Source organism: Sceloporus occidentalis, unplaced genomic scaffold (assembly GCF_023333645.1).
Source record: "Sceloporus occidentalis isolate IW3139 unplaced genomic scaffold, rSceOcc1.0.p SCAF_50, whole genome shotgun sequence".
Taxonomy (NCBI): Eukaryota; Metazoa; Chordata; class Lepidosauria; order Squamata; family Phrynosomatidae; genus Sceloporus; species Sceloporus occidentalis.
Window position 1 is genome coordinate 3,274,473 of NW_028317030.1, and position 16,423 is coordinate 3,290,895.

The 16,423-nt window shown below is 41.0% G+C and overlaps 1 protein-coding gene across 1 annotated transcript; it reads right to left on the minus strand.

Annotated features, from left to right (window-relative positions):
- Positions 1–1,316: 1,316 nt before the first annotated feature.
- Positions 1,317–9,885, minus strand: LOC149288657 (CST complex subunit STN1-like). The gene is made up of 9 exons (XM_089491581.1): positions 9,768–9,885; positions 8,300–8,395; positions 7,037–7,105; positions 4,002–4,172; positions 3,583–3,712; positions 2,798–2,957; positions 2,509–2,628; positions 2,051–2,123; positions 1,317–1,474 (listed from the first exon to the last, which is right to left on the minus strand). Exons 1-9 carry the CDS (start codon positions 9,874–9,876, stop codon positions 1,317–1,319), a joined length of 1,086 nt encoding a protein of 361 aa, XP_089347707.1. The 5' UTR covers positions 9,877–9,885.
- Between the last annotated feature and the right edge of the window lie 6,538 nt (positions 9,886–16,423).

Sequence of the window (16,423 nt, forward strand, 5' to 3'; positions counted from 1 at the left end):
TTTGCCCCTAACTTACGTCCATGACATCATTTTCCTGTAGCTTATTGTAAAAAGTTACTCCGTAAGCACCCGGTTTCATGTTTCTGCTACCATGACACGTGAAAGTGTTACTGAACGCGGGTATATACTGTATGGGAATTACGTCCATGCTGGAACTTTCTCACGCTCTCTGAAACAGCAGCCTTTCAAGCGCCAACCAAGAGCGATAATATTACTGCTCTATGGGGAACCCTTTCAATAAAGCGCAAACTTTTTTCAGAATATGGCCTTTTTTTTTTAAATAGAATGTTTCGCTTTACCAAAAAATTTAAATTGTACATTGCTTTTTCCTAGTGAGGTATTTCTAATTTAAACCATTCCGGTTTCCAGATCCTATAGGTTCTCCAGATCCTATATATATATACCGTATGTTGTTTTCAATGTACTTAAAAAAAAAAAAGTTAATTTATCAAACAAACATATATAACTATAAAAAAGAGTAAATGGGCAAAGAAAACACAAATTAATAACCAGGAAAAAGGTGAAAATCTGGAAAATAGAAACAGTGGAAAATAAAGTGTAAAGGAAAAAAAAGACATGAAAATAGGAAAAATAAAAAAGGGAAATGCACAGGGGGGAAAAGAAAGATTAACGGGAAAAAGGTATGAAAAGAGAAAAAAGAGTCAAAGAGGGAAACCAGGGATGGAAAAACGAGATGAAAGATAAATGATGAAAGGAGAGAGGGAAAGAAAGATGTCTGCTTTGGGTTGATTTCTGTTTTTTTTGTGTCGTTTCTGGCCCTCGGTTGAATATACTGAGGTTCTAGTATAAATATGACGTAACTTTTCAGAACATCCTAGAGGTTCATATTCTTCTCCTTAAGGGAACATTCATTATTGACTTTGAAAATTGCTACAGGGGTTCTTTGGAGTTAGAAAATATGACTTTTGTCTCTATTTTCCTCCTGCCTGTGTCTGGACAACAAAAGGGGGATCAAGAAAATGAGACAGAAGTCTTATTTTCTAACACCAATACCAAAAAAAAAATAAAAAAATCCTATTACGGAATTATTGTATTTAAGTAAAATATTACAGGAAACATTTCAAACAGAAAAGTAAACTGGTTGTTAAAAAAAATACAAACAAGAAAAGAGAAAAACTTTTGGAAATAATATTTATTGTATTAATTTCCGATTTGCAAAAAATAAATCTTTCAAAAAAAAAAAATTGGCAAAAAAAATCCAAGCACAAGAGAGGTAGTGAGAGTGCGCATGCGTTATGAAGCGATCTTGAAAAGGACTGGACGGCAGTCTTCCTCAATGCGATTGTTACTTTATCTTAAAAGGCAGTATAGTAATTTTCCATGGTGCTCACAATATCGCTGTTATTCTCCAGGGCGCCTATAACCCTCTGTAATACCACCTCCCGTACGTTCGGGCCGAGGCTCTGCCGAACACAGTTTAGGATGTGCAGGAAGTGGCAGCCTTTTTCCGCATCTAATGGGAGGAAAAATATTTTAGTAAATACCAAAAATGCTTGGTTTCAATGAGATATTTAATTTATTGCAACATAAATGGATACCAAATGTATCACTGCTACATTATTTAAACATTTTCATGACTGGTTAATTAAGTCTTCTGATATAAAAGTTAATTATAATGGGTTATAAACTTTACTAGTTTATTTAACTCATTTAGAGAAGCATCTCATATGGAAGTAAATTTTTTTTCGGGGGAATACTCTCTATGGTGGGCGCACCGAATATAATTGTGTTATCAAACGGTGACACCTAGTGGCCAAGCTTGGAAGCACAAAAAAATCTTATTTTTTGATGACATTGTTTTTTTAAAAAAAAATGTATTTGCTAATAATAAAAATATCAGTTTGTAGGCATCATATGGGCAAAATGATGCAACATTCCAATTTTGGCAAGAAGTACTTGGCCCTTAGTGCCAAACTGGATATTCTCATTCAAAGGAATACATGGGAGTGGCCTGGACAGAATGACTAAATTCTAGACAATAAGTCCAAAATTATCCTATATCATAAGATACACAGCCCCCAAAACTTACGTTTCTGCCTTTTACAGTCCTCTTGAATGACATTCAGAGTTAGTTTGTATAATTCTTTATCATGATCAGTTACCTGCAAGAGAAGCAGACGCTGCCCAGTACATATCATATATTGATTTTCGTTAAGCTAAAGGAGTACAGCCCTGTAAGAGTTATAAATGTATACATAGCATTTTCCCAGGGATGTATAAAATTTACATATATTCCTTTCTCAGGCATATTGCCAAACGGAATGAGAAACTGCGGCCACATCCTTCCCTTATCTTCGTTTCGACTTCTGGGTGCACGTTCTGTTCACTAAGAAAGATAAAATCACTTCTTGTTTCTGCATCAGCTGAACTGGCTGAATGGGTTAACAAGCAAAAATTAACCAATCTCATCATATGGAAACCCAGCCAATGTAAAAAAAGCAACATCTTTACATCATTGCGTGTTTTGGGGGGATTTTATTTTCTTACTTGGTAAACATCTCGATTTTGTCCTTTCAGGAAGACGATGCCCTGCTCGAGAAGCAAGCGAATGGCTCCTTTAAATAGGTTATCAATTTCCTTGGCGCTGGAATTCATTTTTATGTCTGCCTGCAAAACCGAGAGACATTGTTACAACTTCTTCACCGCAAAGCCTCTTCCTTCTATATATACGGTTTAATAAACTAGTGTACAGAGGATCGCACACGTCTTATGATCCCTTTAACAAATGAAGTCAATGGCAATCCTATCTATAAACAGGCAACCTGAAGGCACAAACCTTGGCATCGGTACACGAACTCCTAGTGACTGCCAGCAAACAGGCAACACCTTCTAATTCCCTCTGATAGAAATTCTGGATTTTGTTCTCTGCGAGGAAGACTTTAATTTTTTCACTGAGCAGAGAGATGAGGCTTGACGTGGAAATGACGTCCTGATCACTGTAATATCAGAAATAAATAATCACTACTCGGGGGACTCGACTATTTTCATGCTGAAGAGTTTTTTGGGGGGCGCAAGGTGGAAAACCTTTTTTGCCACCACGTTTCCATTTTATAAATAGAGCCCATTCTCCAGCTAAAAAGATTCGGGAGGTTAGCAACCAAAAGGGTGAATGGCTTTTAGTTATGTGATAGAGCCACATATATATATATATATAATTGATCAGAAATCCAGCCCAGACGGGGTTAATGATTATTGAATAAATGACTATTGTAGCTGGAAATGGCTGATTTTTAATGGAATATCTTCTTACGTGTACAGAGGCATTTATCACTCCCATCACTCCTGTGTTCCAATGGCCCTTTATCACTCCCATCACTCCTGTGTTCCAACGGCACGCTGTGTTCAAAAGGCTAATTGCTCGTTAGAAAACCCTTTTGCAAATTATGTTACAAACATTTTTTTTCCCTTGATGTGCTCTCTTACTTTGCCCTCTCCCTCTAACGAATAATCTATTATTTTATTAGCTTTGTATCTGTACCGATTTGTTGTTGATACAAACTACCGTATAACCACATCCCATGCATACGTAAATAAATACATAAAAAGGGATAATAAACGTACGTTTTCTCCCCTGATGGATCCTTCAAGTGTTTGGGGATTTCAAAAACCTTGTCGTAGACATTTCTGTACAGATACAAAACATCAAACATCCTAGCGATCTGCATATTGAGCATCGGATCATCCACTTTGCCTAGAAAAAAAAAATATAAATATATAATAAATCTGTATAGTATATTAAACAAAAGATAAACGTCAAACTCAATACAACACAATCAGGATGTTAGTCATTGTTTCATGTAGATATTAAATATATCTCATTATATTAATATATTATATATTTATTCTTATAATACATTTTTGGATTGTTTAGTTAGCAAATCACAATTCCAAATTGTCAATAAAAAAAAATCATGTTAGTGAAGCTTTTAACACCACGTTGCGGAATTAGACAGATCAGTGGAGTTGAAATGATTACTTACAGAAACTCGATGCCACTATTTCTCTCTGGTTCCGGAACACCTTGATGTAACCCCGAACCCGGATAACATCCCCTATCTCCATCTTGGCTTGTTTGCTCTCCTCTCTGTACAGTTCTTGCATCAGGTCATCGAGACCCTTTGGTTCAGACGCGCTCTGGTGAGACGGGACCGCTGGGAAAACGTTAGGAGCATAAAAAATATTAGCGAGGCGGAAACCTAAGCCATACATAAAATTATGGAAAATCTCCATTAAAAATGATTTCCTGCATCATTGTATATTTTTGGGTCAAAGACGGTTATGATCCCAGCAAGAAACGTAATGGTAGATAAAAGGGAACCCTGTCTGAAGAAACATCATATAAGTTTGAGACTTTCATCATTTACTCATTAATGGAATGAATGCAACACTCAATGCTCCTCTATGAAAAGTAATCGTCCCCTCGGATTCAGCAGCCAGTTACGTCTCCTTTAGCGGCAATAACTGCAATCAAATGCTTCTCGGCCTTTTGGCTAAGATCAAGTGTAGTTCCTCTTTGGGAAGGGGGGGGACTATGCTGATCCTCTGGCCTTAGGGTTCGGGATAGCAGATGGAGCCTGAGGTGGAATTGCCCTGGCAGAAATGCTGGAGTCACCGTGTGTGGTATTGCGCGCCACTGCACACGGTGAGCGCACGTTCTCACTGGCGGCCTGTCAGCACTACCTTTTCCCCAGGTACCTTCTGGTCCTGGGGTTAAGACTTTATTTTTGAATCCGGCAGGCCAGCAATGGCCTGTCCCTAAATTATTTTTCTTAATTTATATATTCACTTCGTTTACACGAGTGCCAATTAATTTGCCCCCCTTTTGGAATTCACGGCTTTCAAATTCACGGCTTGGCCCTCACTATTCTATGGCACACGATTTTGTACTCACGTTTTGGACACTGTTTTCTTTTTAAGAGGCAGTGAAGCCTGGACTTTGCTGGAGGAGGATTGGGAGCCTTCCGGCCCCTTCCTCCCTTCCAAAAAAGCCAGCAAGGAGTCTTACTCTTCGGGGTGAGACTCAAGATCCGACCCTCCCATGGGGGGGGGGGGTTGGAATTTGTCCGAGTTCTCCGTGAGGGAACTCAGTATCGTAGTCTGGCTTCTGCTGCCTTGTGCACAGAATGCGGCACCTCGGGCTTCCAGAAAAAAAAACAAACAAAAAAAAAAAAAATCAAATGCTTCCTGAGCGTATCGATCGGTCTCACGGCGCAGTGAAGGCTCCCAACGTGGCTTTTACCCGGGGATGCTTGTGGGTTTCCAAGCACGAGGCGCTCTGGTTCCAGGTCTGCCACAAAGTAACGATGAGGTTTTGGCTGATTGTCAGATGGAATGACGTTCTCCTGAGGAAATTCTCCTCAGCCTTCAACGATGGCATGACGCGGCAAACACCGTGCTTGAACACGGGTATGAGGATTTTAATGTGAATTGCATGTGAATTGCAGTATTTGCAACAGATACCAGGGCCCATGGCACACAAACTTGTGACTTACTTGCCCATAGGACATAGTTGAAGGGTGTCTGAGGAGCTTTTTGGGAAACTCTAGATGAGCATCAAGGTTCTTCTTAAGGAGTAATGATTTCTACCTTGCTAATCTTGTGACTAGATAGGCCTGTAGATACCCGGATGCTGAGAAAATGACCGGTGGGCTGCTGGCCATACAGCTGGATATACCCGGCCATACACTAGATGTAAACGACCAGGACCATCGCCAGTCCGGCCCTGGTCTTAGGGATGTCCCAGGGCTGGCCCAGATCAAGCCTAAAATGTTTACTGAGGTCTAGCACAAAAGCACCAAACGCTGGTTTCATTTGTTCTCTCGGACGCTCTCTATCACTTTTTATTATTTAAAAAAAATAAATCTTTGCAATATATCTTTAGGACTGGTGCATGACTCAAGCCAAGGACATGGGTTAGATGTTAAATCTAGGTGCCCTGGTGCAGTGTGTCCCATGCCAGGAATGTGGATCTTACCGAAAAATATTCTCAAAACTGAATTTATTTTTTTTTTGTGTGTAAAATAATAGGTTATCAGGAAAATGTCAGTTTTTGAAACGCTCCGCTTGTGATTGATTCGCAGACGGGTTTATTTTTAGCCGCAGGAAATGGTCCGTGCGTAAAATCAGCAAAGAGCTTGTTTGCATCTGGACTCAAAACAAAGTGAGGAAGGACAGAAGCGCGCAAACATCTATTTGGTTTGTTACACAAACATTGTTCATGCAAACATAAATTAAAGACATTTAAAAAGAAATGACATCACTATAAAAGCCATCAATCTATCAAAAACGTGCGGAGTCATCGATACATTTAGCGGAGTAATTATCATTATTTAGGGGTTTTATATAGCGCCATCATATTCCGTAGCGCTGTACAATAGGTAGACAGGACATAACAAGTAGTATGTAACATAACAATTTGACTCGGAAGGCCCTACTCTAAATAATTTATAATCTAGAGGATTCTTATAAATAATACAAGCGACGCATGTGGTGGTCACAACTTAGGTTCTGGAAGAGCATGAACATTCAAGGGATTCTCACGCCATTAACATCGTCACCAATAGTTAATCTTTTCATTTTGTATTGTTCTTTACATAAACTGGTGGCTTAATACTACTTAAAGCAACAATCAAGAAAATCCATTTATGGGCTGATTTTTATTCTTATAAAAGCAGTTTCCTGGTGGATTCAGCACAAGGAGGTATTATGGAGGTGTATACACGAGCCCACCACTAGGTGGCAGGCTTTTTTCCCCCTTAGAGCATTACTTATAACAGTACAGGTACTTAGGAACATTGCTGGATTTTAATAAAGAAAAGCAAACATTGAGTTCGTACACGTTTGAAACGATACCCAGCTTGCCCTTCTGTACCAATAAGTCTTAAATGTTATTGTCATTTGAAATTGCCTGTTCGATTCACTGTCCCCCTATTGTAACAAAGCTTTGGAATCTGTTGGCAGTATATAAATTATTGTAATGTAGATTGTGAAAATGAGACAGGTTATGTTATCTAACCTGATGAGGACCCAATATTCATGGTGTTCTTCCAACAAGTGCAGCCGATAACCCCTGTGCTGTCATCCACTGTAAGAGACAGAAAAACACCTGTTGTTACTCCATAACTATACACATACAATTTTCTTTCTGCCTTGAGAATGCGTTGCTTTCTCTTAATGAGTTAACAACAATATTCCCTTTTAAAAGCCGGGAAGGTTGTAAAAAACATTCAGTTTTGCATATTAAGGTTATCCAGGCTATTTGCATACGGGGGTGATGCTACCATATATGGAGATTAAGAAGCGCCTTAGGCCCCCTAGTGGTCAAAAGGATAATCACAGGGATTCTTCATAAATGTATATCTCTGTAATGTATACATATATATATATTATTCATTAAAATTATTTGTGTTCCTCGGTTTACGAATAATTATTCTATGCCTTGCGTGTGTTAAAGTGCGGCCCCTGTAGGCTTATGATTAGGTATAAAAACAAGCTACGTTGTATTTTTTTCTATAAAACAAAGTAACCACCAAGCCTGTAAAGGCTCGTAAAGATGCGTTCAGCTTTTCTGCTTTCACTGGTAACATATAAACACGGCCGAGCAGGAAGTTATCCCATTAGCTGGCGTCGAAAAGAAAGAAGAGGAGGAAAAAGGACGGGCAGGGCAGCTTGGCGAGGGGCCTAAAAATATCAGGGAGGTGAAAGAAGGTTTTAAACAATGGCAACGCTACAAGTGTTTACGGGCAAGCATGGCCCGCCGTATGGCTCCATGCTGAGGTTTAAACGAGCTAATCCAGTTTAGCAATCTGATCCGATGAGTAGATTACGGTAAACCTGCGCATGGCTTCGAGAACACGGAGAAGGGAATCCATCGTACAATCTGTTTATTTACATGCAACAAAGTCGTGTTTAGAAAGATCAAGTAACACTCAGAGCAGAAGACTCAAGCAGAACCTTTCACCCCACTGGTGTAATATACAAGGGGCCACAGTCCCGGTCTATCAACAAGAAGAATCCAGATCCAATAAATAATCATTAATAATAATTAAGTAAACTTGTGTATTTGAAATGAATGGAAAAGAATTCAAGAAAGTATTTGTTATACAAGCAGAAATATATTTTTATGGACATAAAAGCAGATAATAACGTACTAAAGAAAATAATTTATAACGGTTAAATCTGCCCCCTCCTTCTAATATTCAGTTAATAATCATTTATTAAAATGAACTACAAGGAAGCAAATAGAATAATACATATAATAAAAACTACAAAAAAGTACCTCCATAGCTGTAAAAGTTCTCCTTCTCTCTAACACAGACCACCGTCCCTAAAATATCCACCTGCTTTATGGGGTGTCCCTTGTAGAAAAAAATACCTGTAAGTGTATGGATTAGAGAAAATTTTAAGAAATTAAACATAAAAAAGTAAAAAAAAAAGAAAAAACATACTAACAATAAGAAATGGCTGTATCAATGTACGGTGTGATATATTAGGAAATGAAAGGGGAGCTCACGCCACTTTCGGATTTTACGCAGCATATTTATAGTGTGAGTAGGGTACACGGCCCATGTGTACCAAGTAGGGTTTTGGTAATTGAAGCCAAAAACTTAAATCCAGGGTTGTGCGTCAGGCTTCGATCACTAAGTGGCCCGAGCTAATGTCAGACTCTGTACTTGAAGCCAGAGTATTGCGGCAAATAAAGAGGCACTTTTCTATTTTTGGGACAGTACGTGGCTTGCGTTCTGGGACGTTCAACCTAATTTGTGGCATAAATATTTATGTGTTGCAATGGCTGGAAGAGTACATAGTATTTAATTATAAAGCTACTAAAATAGCATATACGGTATTTATATATATATATATATATATATTAATATATTTAATATATACAAAAAATGGTGGGAGTTTCCCTTAAAACCTATAGTTACCCCTCTGGATTCTTTCCATCTGCTTTTTTGTAGGTACTTATTTTGTGTCCCTTAAATTATCCTCTGTACAGTATTGTGATATACTTCCTTAAAGGGACACAACTTTGAGGAATAATTAATTATGATTATATCTTGTGCTTCTCAATTTGTGGCAATGTGACGGGAGCCAGTTACTCACACAATCGGGTGCTAGGTTTAGTTTTTTCAAATATTTGGAATCCTCCTGCAGGAGGCCATTTTTTCTGTTGTGGGACCGCCCACCCCTTCCTCCCTGGTGAGAATACTCCAAGCTCCAAAGAATCATGGAACGTTTTCAGATCACATAAATCAGTTTAATTTGAGGGTATCTATTACAACAGAACAAAATGTCATTTTCAACACTTTAAGCACATAAGGATGACTACACATCCTCATTTCATACAGCACTAAATAAGTATATAAGATATATATATATATATATATATATATATATATATATATATATATATATATATATAACACTTTCAAAAAGATGGTCAGCACTCTAGGTCTTTAAATTGACAATTTCATTTTATTCAAAGTCAAGTCGACGTTTCAGTCATTACTGACTTTCATCAGGACATGATGAAAGTCAGTAATAACTGAAACGTCGACTTGACTTTGAATAAAATGAAATTGTCAATTTAAAGACCTAGAGTGCTGACCATCTTTTTGAAAGTGTTTTATATGGAAACTGCTGGTTACTAGCACCGGGCTTGGAATATTTGGAATGGTGTGCAATGGACTCTGTGAGTAAATATATATATATATATATATAAATGTGTGTGCAGAAACAGTTACCTGGAACTTGATGGGACTCCCTTAACTCCAGTATGTCTTTAATGTACAATTTGGCAAATGCTAGAAATACTGGATCTAGACCCCATAAAAGCGACGGGATCTCCTCCATAGACGCCGGCTGCAGTTGGATACCCAGTAGGAGTTATCTGCCAAGACGAAAGCCGGGCGTTATTCGGTGAGAATATATACAAAGGATGTTAGATGAAGGCAGTGGAAAGGCAAATATTTGAATGGATGGGAAAGTGAAGCAAATCCGGAATCCCTTTGGCTGGGAAGCAAATGATGGGACGTTCCTCTTGCGTCTTTTCTAATTTCATTTGTTCAATAAATGGCCCTGCGACATCCCAGCTGTTTAGATTCAGAGAGTGATCTTGGACCTGCTGGGGCAGATTTGGAGGTTCTGCCTTCCACGGATGTCACATCTGCTCTGGAAGGAGAGGGGGCAGGGGCATTGCTATCGAGCGGCTCATATGCGGCAACGGGGGGGGGGGCATATGCTCCTCTTACCCCATGCAGCCCAGTAGTCACCTTCTGCCACAGATCTAAGATGTGATGGGAAATATTAAAGATTTTAAAGCAAATATTTCCAAAACAATTGTGTTGATTGAGCATTAAAAAACCCCATAAAGTTACAGGTAGTTTTAATAAAACTATACTAAAAGTTACAAGGGCAACAGTTAAAAACGGTCCCGTTGACTAGTAGCGTTACGGTCGCACTCCCTATTTTGCGGCAGAGGGGCAACCATGGCAGGTACTGAGCGTAGCGGTACTATATCATAACCCAGATCACTCACGACATCATCACATTCTATGTCAATTACCCAAGACGGAATGTTGGTAAGCAAAGCCTAATAAAATAATAATAGATAAATTGCTTCTGTTTTCAGATTACTACATTGTTTCAAATTGTTAATGATACGTTCTGTTTAAAGATGTTGTATTTGCTCTTTCCCACACCCAATCATTATTGTGTATACAGAAGTACACCACCCAACATCAATTCAAATGGGAGGCCCAAAGCTAACCAGTTCTGCAACATTTAGCTAAATGCATTCAATAGATTTTAATTTTAGAAATGAAAAGTTATATAAACTCCTTGCCGATAACTCCCAAGTGTCCAGTTTTGCACGGGACAGTCCCAATTTCTATCCTGCTGAGCCGACTCACTGCCCATTTTTCAGGGCACTGCTGATTTTGGGCCAGTTGGGGAGATCAGAGGATCACTCCAGTCCAGACCGGTCCAAGGGTTTTTAGAATTGTTCTAGGACTTTATCCTAACGCTACCATATGGCGATATCTTTAAGTGAACAGATTTTTAAGGCGTCTCCAGACATTTCTACCCCTCTAACAGGGCTTGTGTTCCATAAACAGGTTGGAAACTCATCCAATATTAAAGACCATTATAAATTCTAGTACCAGAGGGCACAGCATTATAACCTATTACATACAAGTAACATAATGGAGTGTGTGTTTTTTAAAATTGGCTATCCACTGCAACATTAATGATCTAAAATAAAACATATTGTCTCAATTCATCAGGGTTGAACTGGGGTTTATTCACTAAGGGGAGAGTTGCGGCTTTAACGCTCCTACTTGGCTGTTAATTACAAAGCTTCTCCTGCAAGGACGGCTGAGCTGAACCTGCACAGCGAATAACTCAACAAGTGAGGAGACCGTGAAGAAATCTCACTGATTTAACTATACAGTATACAGGGCCGGCCAAGCTCTTCCTGCAGCAGAAGCTCACTGGGGTTGGACCTTCATAATTTGGTGAATAAACCCCAATGTGTTTGTACATCCGAGATGTGGCCGCTGCGATCAGATGTTCAGGTTGTCTTTGTGGCTACAACTAATGCCTTCGGCGCTGACTGTACTCTACCTGCCCTGACCTGAGGCTCACATGGAAGCCTGCTGCCCCTGAGCTCATAATCACATGCAATTAAAGCTTGTTTATCAACTCAATAATAGTTTGTGTTGCTCTGCATAAATAAAAAAAAAAAATATATATATATAGTTCTAATTTATAATTGATAAAAGTTATGATCTAGCTGAGCATCTCAGGAGCGGCCCTTAAACGGATCATTAACCCTAGCAGTGCTTACAGCCTCTTATAAGGCTTGGGATAAACCATCTTCTTACAGAACAAGTTTGTGTTCCACGTATAACTCCTCTCGAGCGACATCAGCCAAGACCACGCGGCTGAGCCTGAGCGCTTACAAAACGAGGATCTGCACTCCGACATGTATTGCGTTCAAAATCTATTTCTAGCGATGACAACATCCAGACGACTACAGCAATCGTCCTTAAGTGTTGAGAAATGCGCTTTGCTTCGCGTTTACTTCCTGTTTCATCACACGCATTCTACATTGTATTACATTAAAAGGGAACTGTTGCTGTCACAGTCTTAAAACTTTTTTTTTTTTTTAAGCTGTTTACAGAGAAGCTGCAGTTCCAGGGTTGTAAGGTTTAGGGGAAGGAGAAAGAAGACGACATCAAAACAAGAAATTGAAATAATTCTAATAATGTGACATTAATATAGAAACAATTTTAAACTTAATATCTCCAAAATAATTTTGGGAAAAAAAGTACAAGGTATAGTTTCCGTTTCTGCTGATACCTTTGACCTTTTTTGACAACAAAAGTAAAACTACAGCCTCCTTAATCAGTTCTATGTTTGCTGCTTTGTATCTATAGTAGATCCTCTTAACTAGGAATTCTCCTCGTCGCAGTCAGCGGCAACAATGGACCCCAGTAAATATTTACTATCACCTTCCCCCTGCTTTAAGTGTAATTAATCATCGGAGAACGTCTTCACATCCTTTTTCCAGTAATTCTTCTATTTATTTGCCGAGTCGGAGTTTATGCCGGACTATGTAGTAGTCTCCTACAGCTATTTTATATCCCTTTATTTTTTTTTCCGAAGGTCGTAAGGAATATGAATGTAATATTTTGTTGTGAATAGTCGCATAACTAGTGACCTTATAATGTATTTGTATGTATCACACAAGTACTTGCCAAGTCTTATTGACCTACTGCTTATGTTGCCGATACAACGCTGTATGTAGGTGGACGAGAACCTCTGAGTTTCCTCGCTATACTTCGGAACATCCTGTACTTAGAGCCTTTTTCAGCAGTTATTAAACTTCGAAGAGGAGCAAATAATCCTTAGACTTTCCCACAACAAGCTAAACAAAACTGCTCCAGTTATTGACCGATGGGGTAGAATCAACACAATATCCAAGTGTTGGTTTCTTGGGTGCAACCTGGACCAGGCCGGGGATGATGAAGTAGCGCTGGTGCTTTAAGGCCAGCGGCTGCCTGAGGACATATCCCGGGCGGCACGCTACTTAGGCATAAAAATGTAGAATGCGGCCTCGTATATCCAGCCACATCCACCACACGCCGCAGCACCCGGATTGCCTCTGGAGTGCGTTGCTCCGTCGGGCAGGAGCCCACCAGGTATTTGCATGGTGCGCCAGATGGTCTACATACCTGGTTTGACCCGGAGATCTCTGGGTGAAGAACCGCTTCTCCTGGTCAACACCCGAATCCTCCGGGTCGTGGGGTCTTGGCACACCCGCTCCCCGCCCATTAGCCCAGTGGACAGTCCTGGATAGTAGAGCATCACTCAAACTGGCAGAGCTACAGCACATGGCGCTGGAGAATGAATTCAGGACCACAATATCCTGCCGAAAAGCAGTACAGCGGTAGAGCTCGTCGGGGGAGTGGGATAGAGGGGCAAAATCAGGACTGTCCTGGGCAAAAAAAAAATCAAATCATCATCGAAAGACGATCACGTGGCTTTCCAAGAAATACCTTTTCCTGGAACATGTGGACATCAGTGAGCTCTTAGCTCTTTTTTGTCTGCATGAATAATTGTTTCAGTTGTCTTTGTGGAGCAATACCTGACCCATGACACCTGTCCTCTCGTACAAATACAACTAGATATACGGTAATCTCCTACACCTGGTAACCCAAAGGCACGTATGGTTGAGCATGAAAAACCTGAATACAGCTCTACAAAATATGCAGAGAGCAGCAGCACAGAACAAAAACTATAGAGCTAAACTACTGGAACAGACTCCCAGCAGAGGTGGGAATTCAAACATAGGCATAAAAGCTATCCTGATGAGACCAAGGACTGATCAGGGTTAAAGGGTTAAAGGTTTAACCGCGAAGGTTAAAGTCAAAAGTAGACAATACAGAAACGAAGATAATTTACAAAGCAAGCAGGGCATTTGATCTGGATCAAGGGGGTCTAAACCCTAGAAAACGTGGGGTCATCACGGCTGTTGGACCCCTGCAGCGTGTGATTTCACACATAGGTGTCCAGCTGCATGTCGAGAATGTGCCATTAATGCAGTTACACAAAGAACTTCGGCCGCCGCTCGCTTACACAAAGAGAGGAGTTACTTTGGCAAACAAATCCTAACGCGATCTATTAGCAGGTACTCAAAGTAGACGGCAGCCGCGCCGAGATGTGACGCTTAAGCCGTCCAGTCAGAATCTAAGAAAAATAAAGCAGGGGCAGTGGACTCGTTTATGGGGCCGCAAGGTACACAAGCACATATTCAACGTATATTAGCTAAAAATATTGATTGAAAAAAAGCCGGGAGGGTGCCGCGCATGCTCTGTGTGCGTGTAAATGTAACACTTTAGTCCCAGAACAAATATATGAGTGATCTCAGGGATACATGTATATGAGCTTTACATACAGTGACCCAGCTGCCTGCAAATACCATCGCTGCCACAGTCTGACCCCACAAACTGCGAGAGACTGTTGGCCGGTATGCTTAATATTGTGCGCTCACAACAGGTTGTCGGTTCCCGTTATGTTTGTTATAAAGTAATTGTGAATGAAGTGGAGATCTGATGAAAAAACACAAACACCCTTCTCCTAGAGCATAACCCCCCAGCACTCTATACAGTAACAACCCCCCAGTGCTGTATACAGTAATATAACCTCCCAGCACTGTATACAGTAACAACCCCCCAGTGCTGTATACAGTAATACAACCTCCCAGCGCTGTATACAGTAATATAACCCCCCAGCACTGTATACAGTAATATAACCCCCCAGCACTGTATACAGTAATATAACCCCCAGCACAGTATACAGTAATATAACCCCCCAGCACAGTATACAGTAATATAACCTCCCAGCGCTGTATACAGTAATATAACCCCCCCAGTGCTGTATACAATAATATAACCCCGGGCACTGTATACAATAATATAACCCCCAGGGCTGTATAACCTCCCAGTGCTGTATACAGTAATATAACCCCCAGCGCTATATACAGTAATATAACCCTCCAGTGCTGTATACAGTAATATAACCTCCCAGCACTGTACACAGTAATATAACCCCCCAATGCTGTATACAGTAATATAACCCCCAGCCCTGTATACAGTAATATAACCTCCCAGCGCTGCATACAGTAATAACCCCCAGCGCTATATACGGTTTTATCTCATTCTCCTCCAATAATCCCCCTTTATCTGCAGACCACCATTGTTAAGTCATGCAAAATTTTGGGTGACTTTGCCTGATCAAACACCACACTGAGCTGATGCTTTATGGCAATGCTAATGAAGTCCCTTCCTCCATAGACTGTCAGTCAGAGTTCCCAGCTGGGTCATTAAGACGTAGTCCTTGCCCTGTTTTCCATAGGTAGTATGACAAGATGCCAGGGTCTTTTAAAGCTTCCTATGGAGCCCGTGCTGCACCGGAACAATCCTCCATAGAGTAAATGGGTCGGTTATGTGGATCTCTCTTATAACAGCCCCACTGAGGATTTGCCCACATTGGGGCAAATCACCCTAGACTAGAGGACAATCTGCCCCCAGGCTTTAACAGAGGAACTGCTGCCCGCCTGGCCCTGTCACCCCAGGCCTCGTCAACGTGTTGTTAAATTAGAAGAAACATCCATAGGCTTTCCTATTCCCCCCCGGTTATTTCTCAGCAACTTGGGTTTTTTTTTTATCCTCAGGAATATCTCGGCCTCCTTCTCCCCTCTGTGACTAAAACCTCCCAGCCAGGTCCTCTTTATAAACCTGTTTAAAAATAGTAATGGGCGTATATCCAGCGGCTTATTGCACCATGCGCGAATGAGTAAAACAAGAGGGCACGGCAGAGGGATGTCTGTGACATTGTTAATAAAGCTCGATTGAAGAAAAAAAGGAAGACTCTGTTACTAGGGAAACTAGTGCGTGCGCGCGGCCCGTGGATAGTGGGGATGTGCATGAACGCGCGGCGCCAGGCCCGGAGGGTAAGAGGGAAGCGATAAGCGGTCTGGGAACAGCAGGCTCCGAATTATCCGTCGGGGAACGGCTTCACCGGCCTGGAGAATCTCCTACCTGCTCCGTGTTGCTCCGCCTGGTCCTAACGCCGCCTCCTCACAGGATATTGCGTGGCCGCGCCCGCTCTATGGGCTGGGCTAGTGTGCGGCTATCACACGGCTAGGAGGCCTGGTACCCGGGCGATCGCCGCGGGCTCCTGACAGCTGTCAAATCGGGTACCTGTTGCGGATGTGTTTTTGTGCCGCTTTGCCCGCCTTTTAGGCCTTTCCTTGGATCTCCGCAAAGAGAGGGGCGTCTGAGTGTTTTCTTTACCCCCTTCAGTGGGCGATATGAGGCCAGCTGCCCCCTGCTGA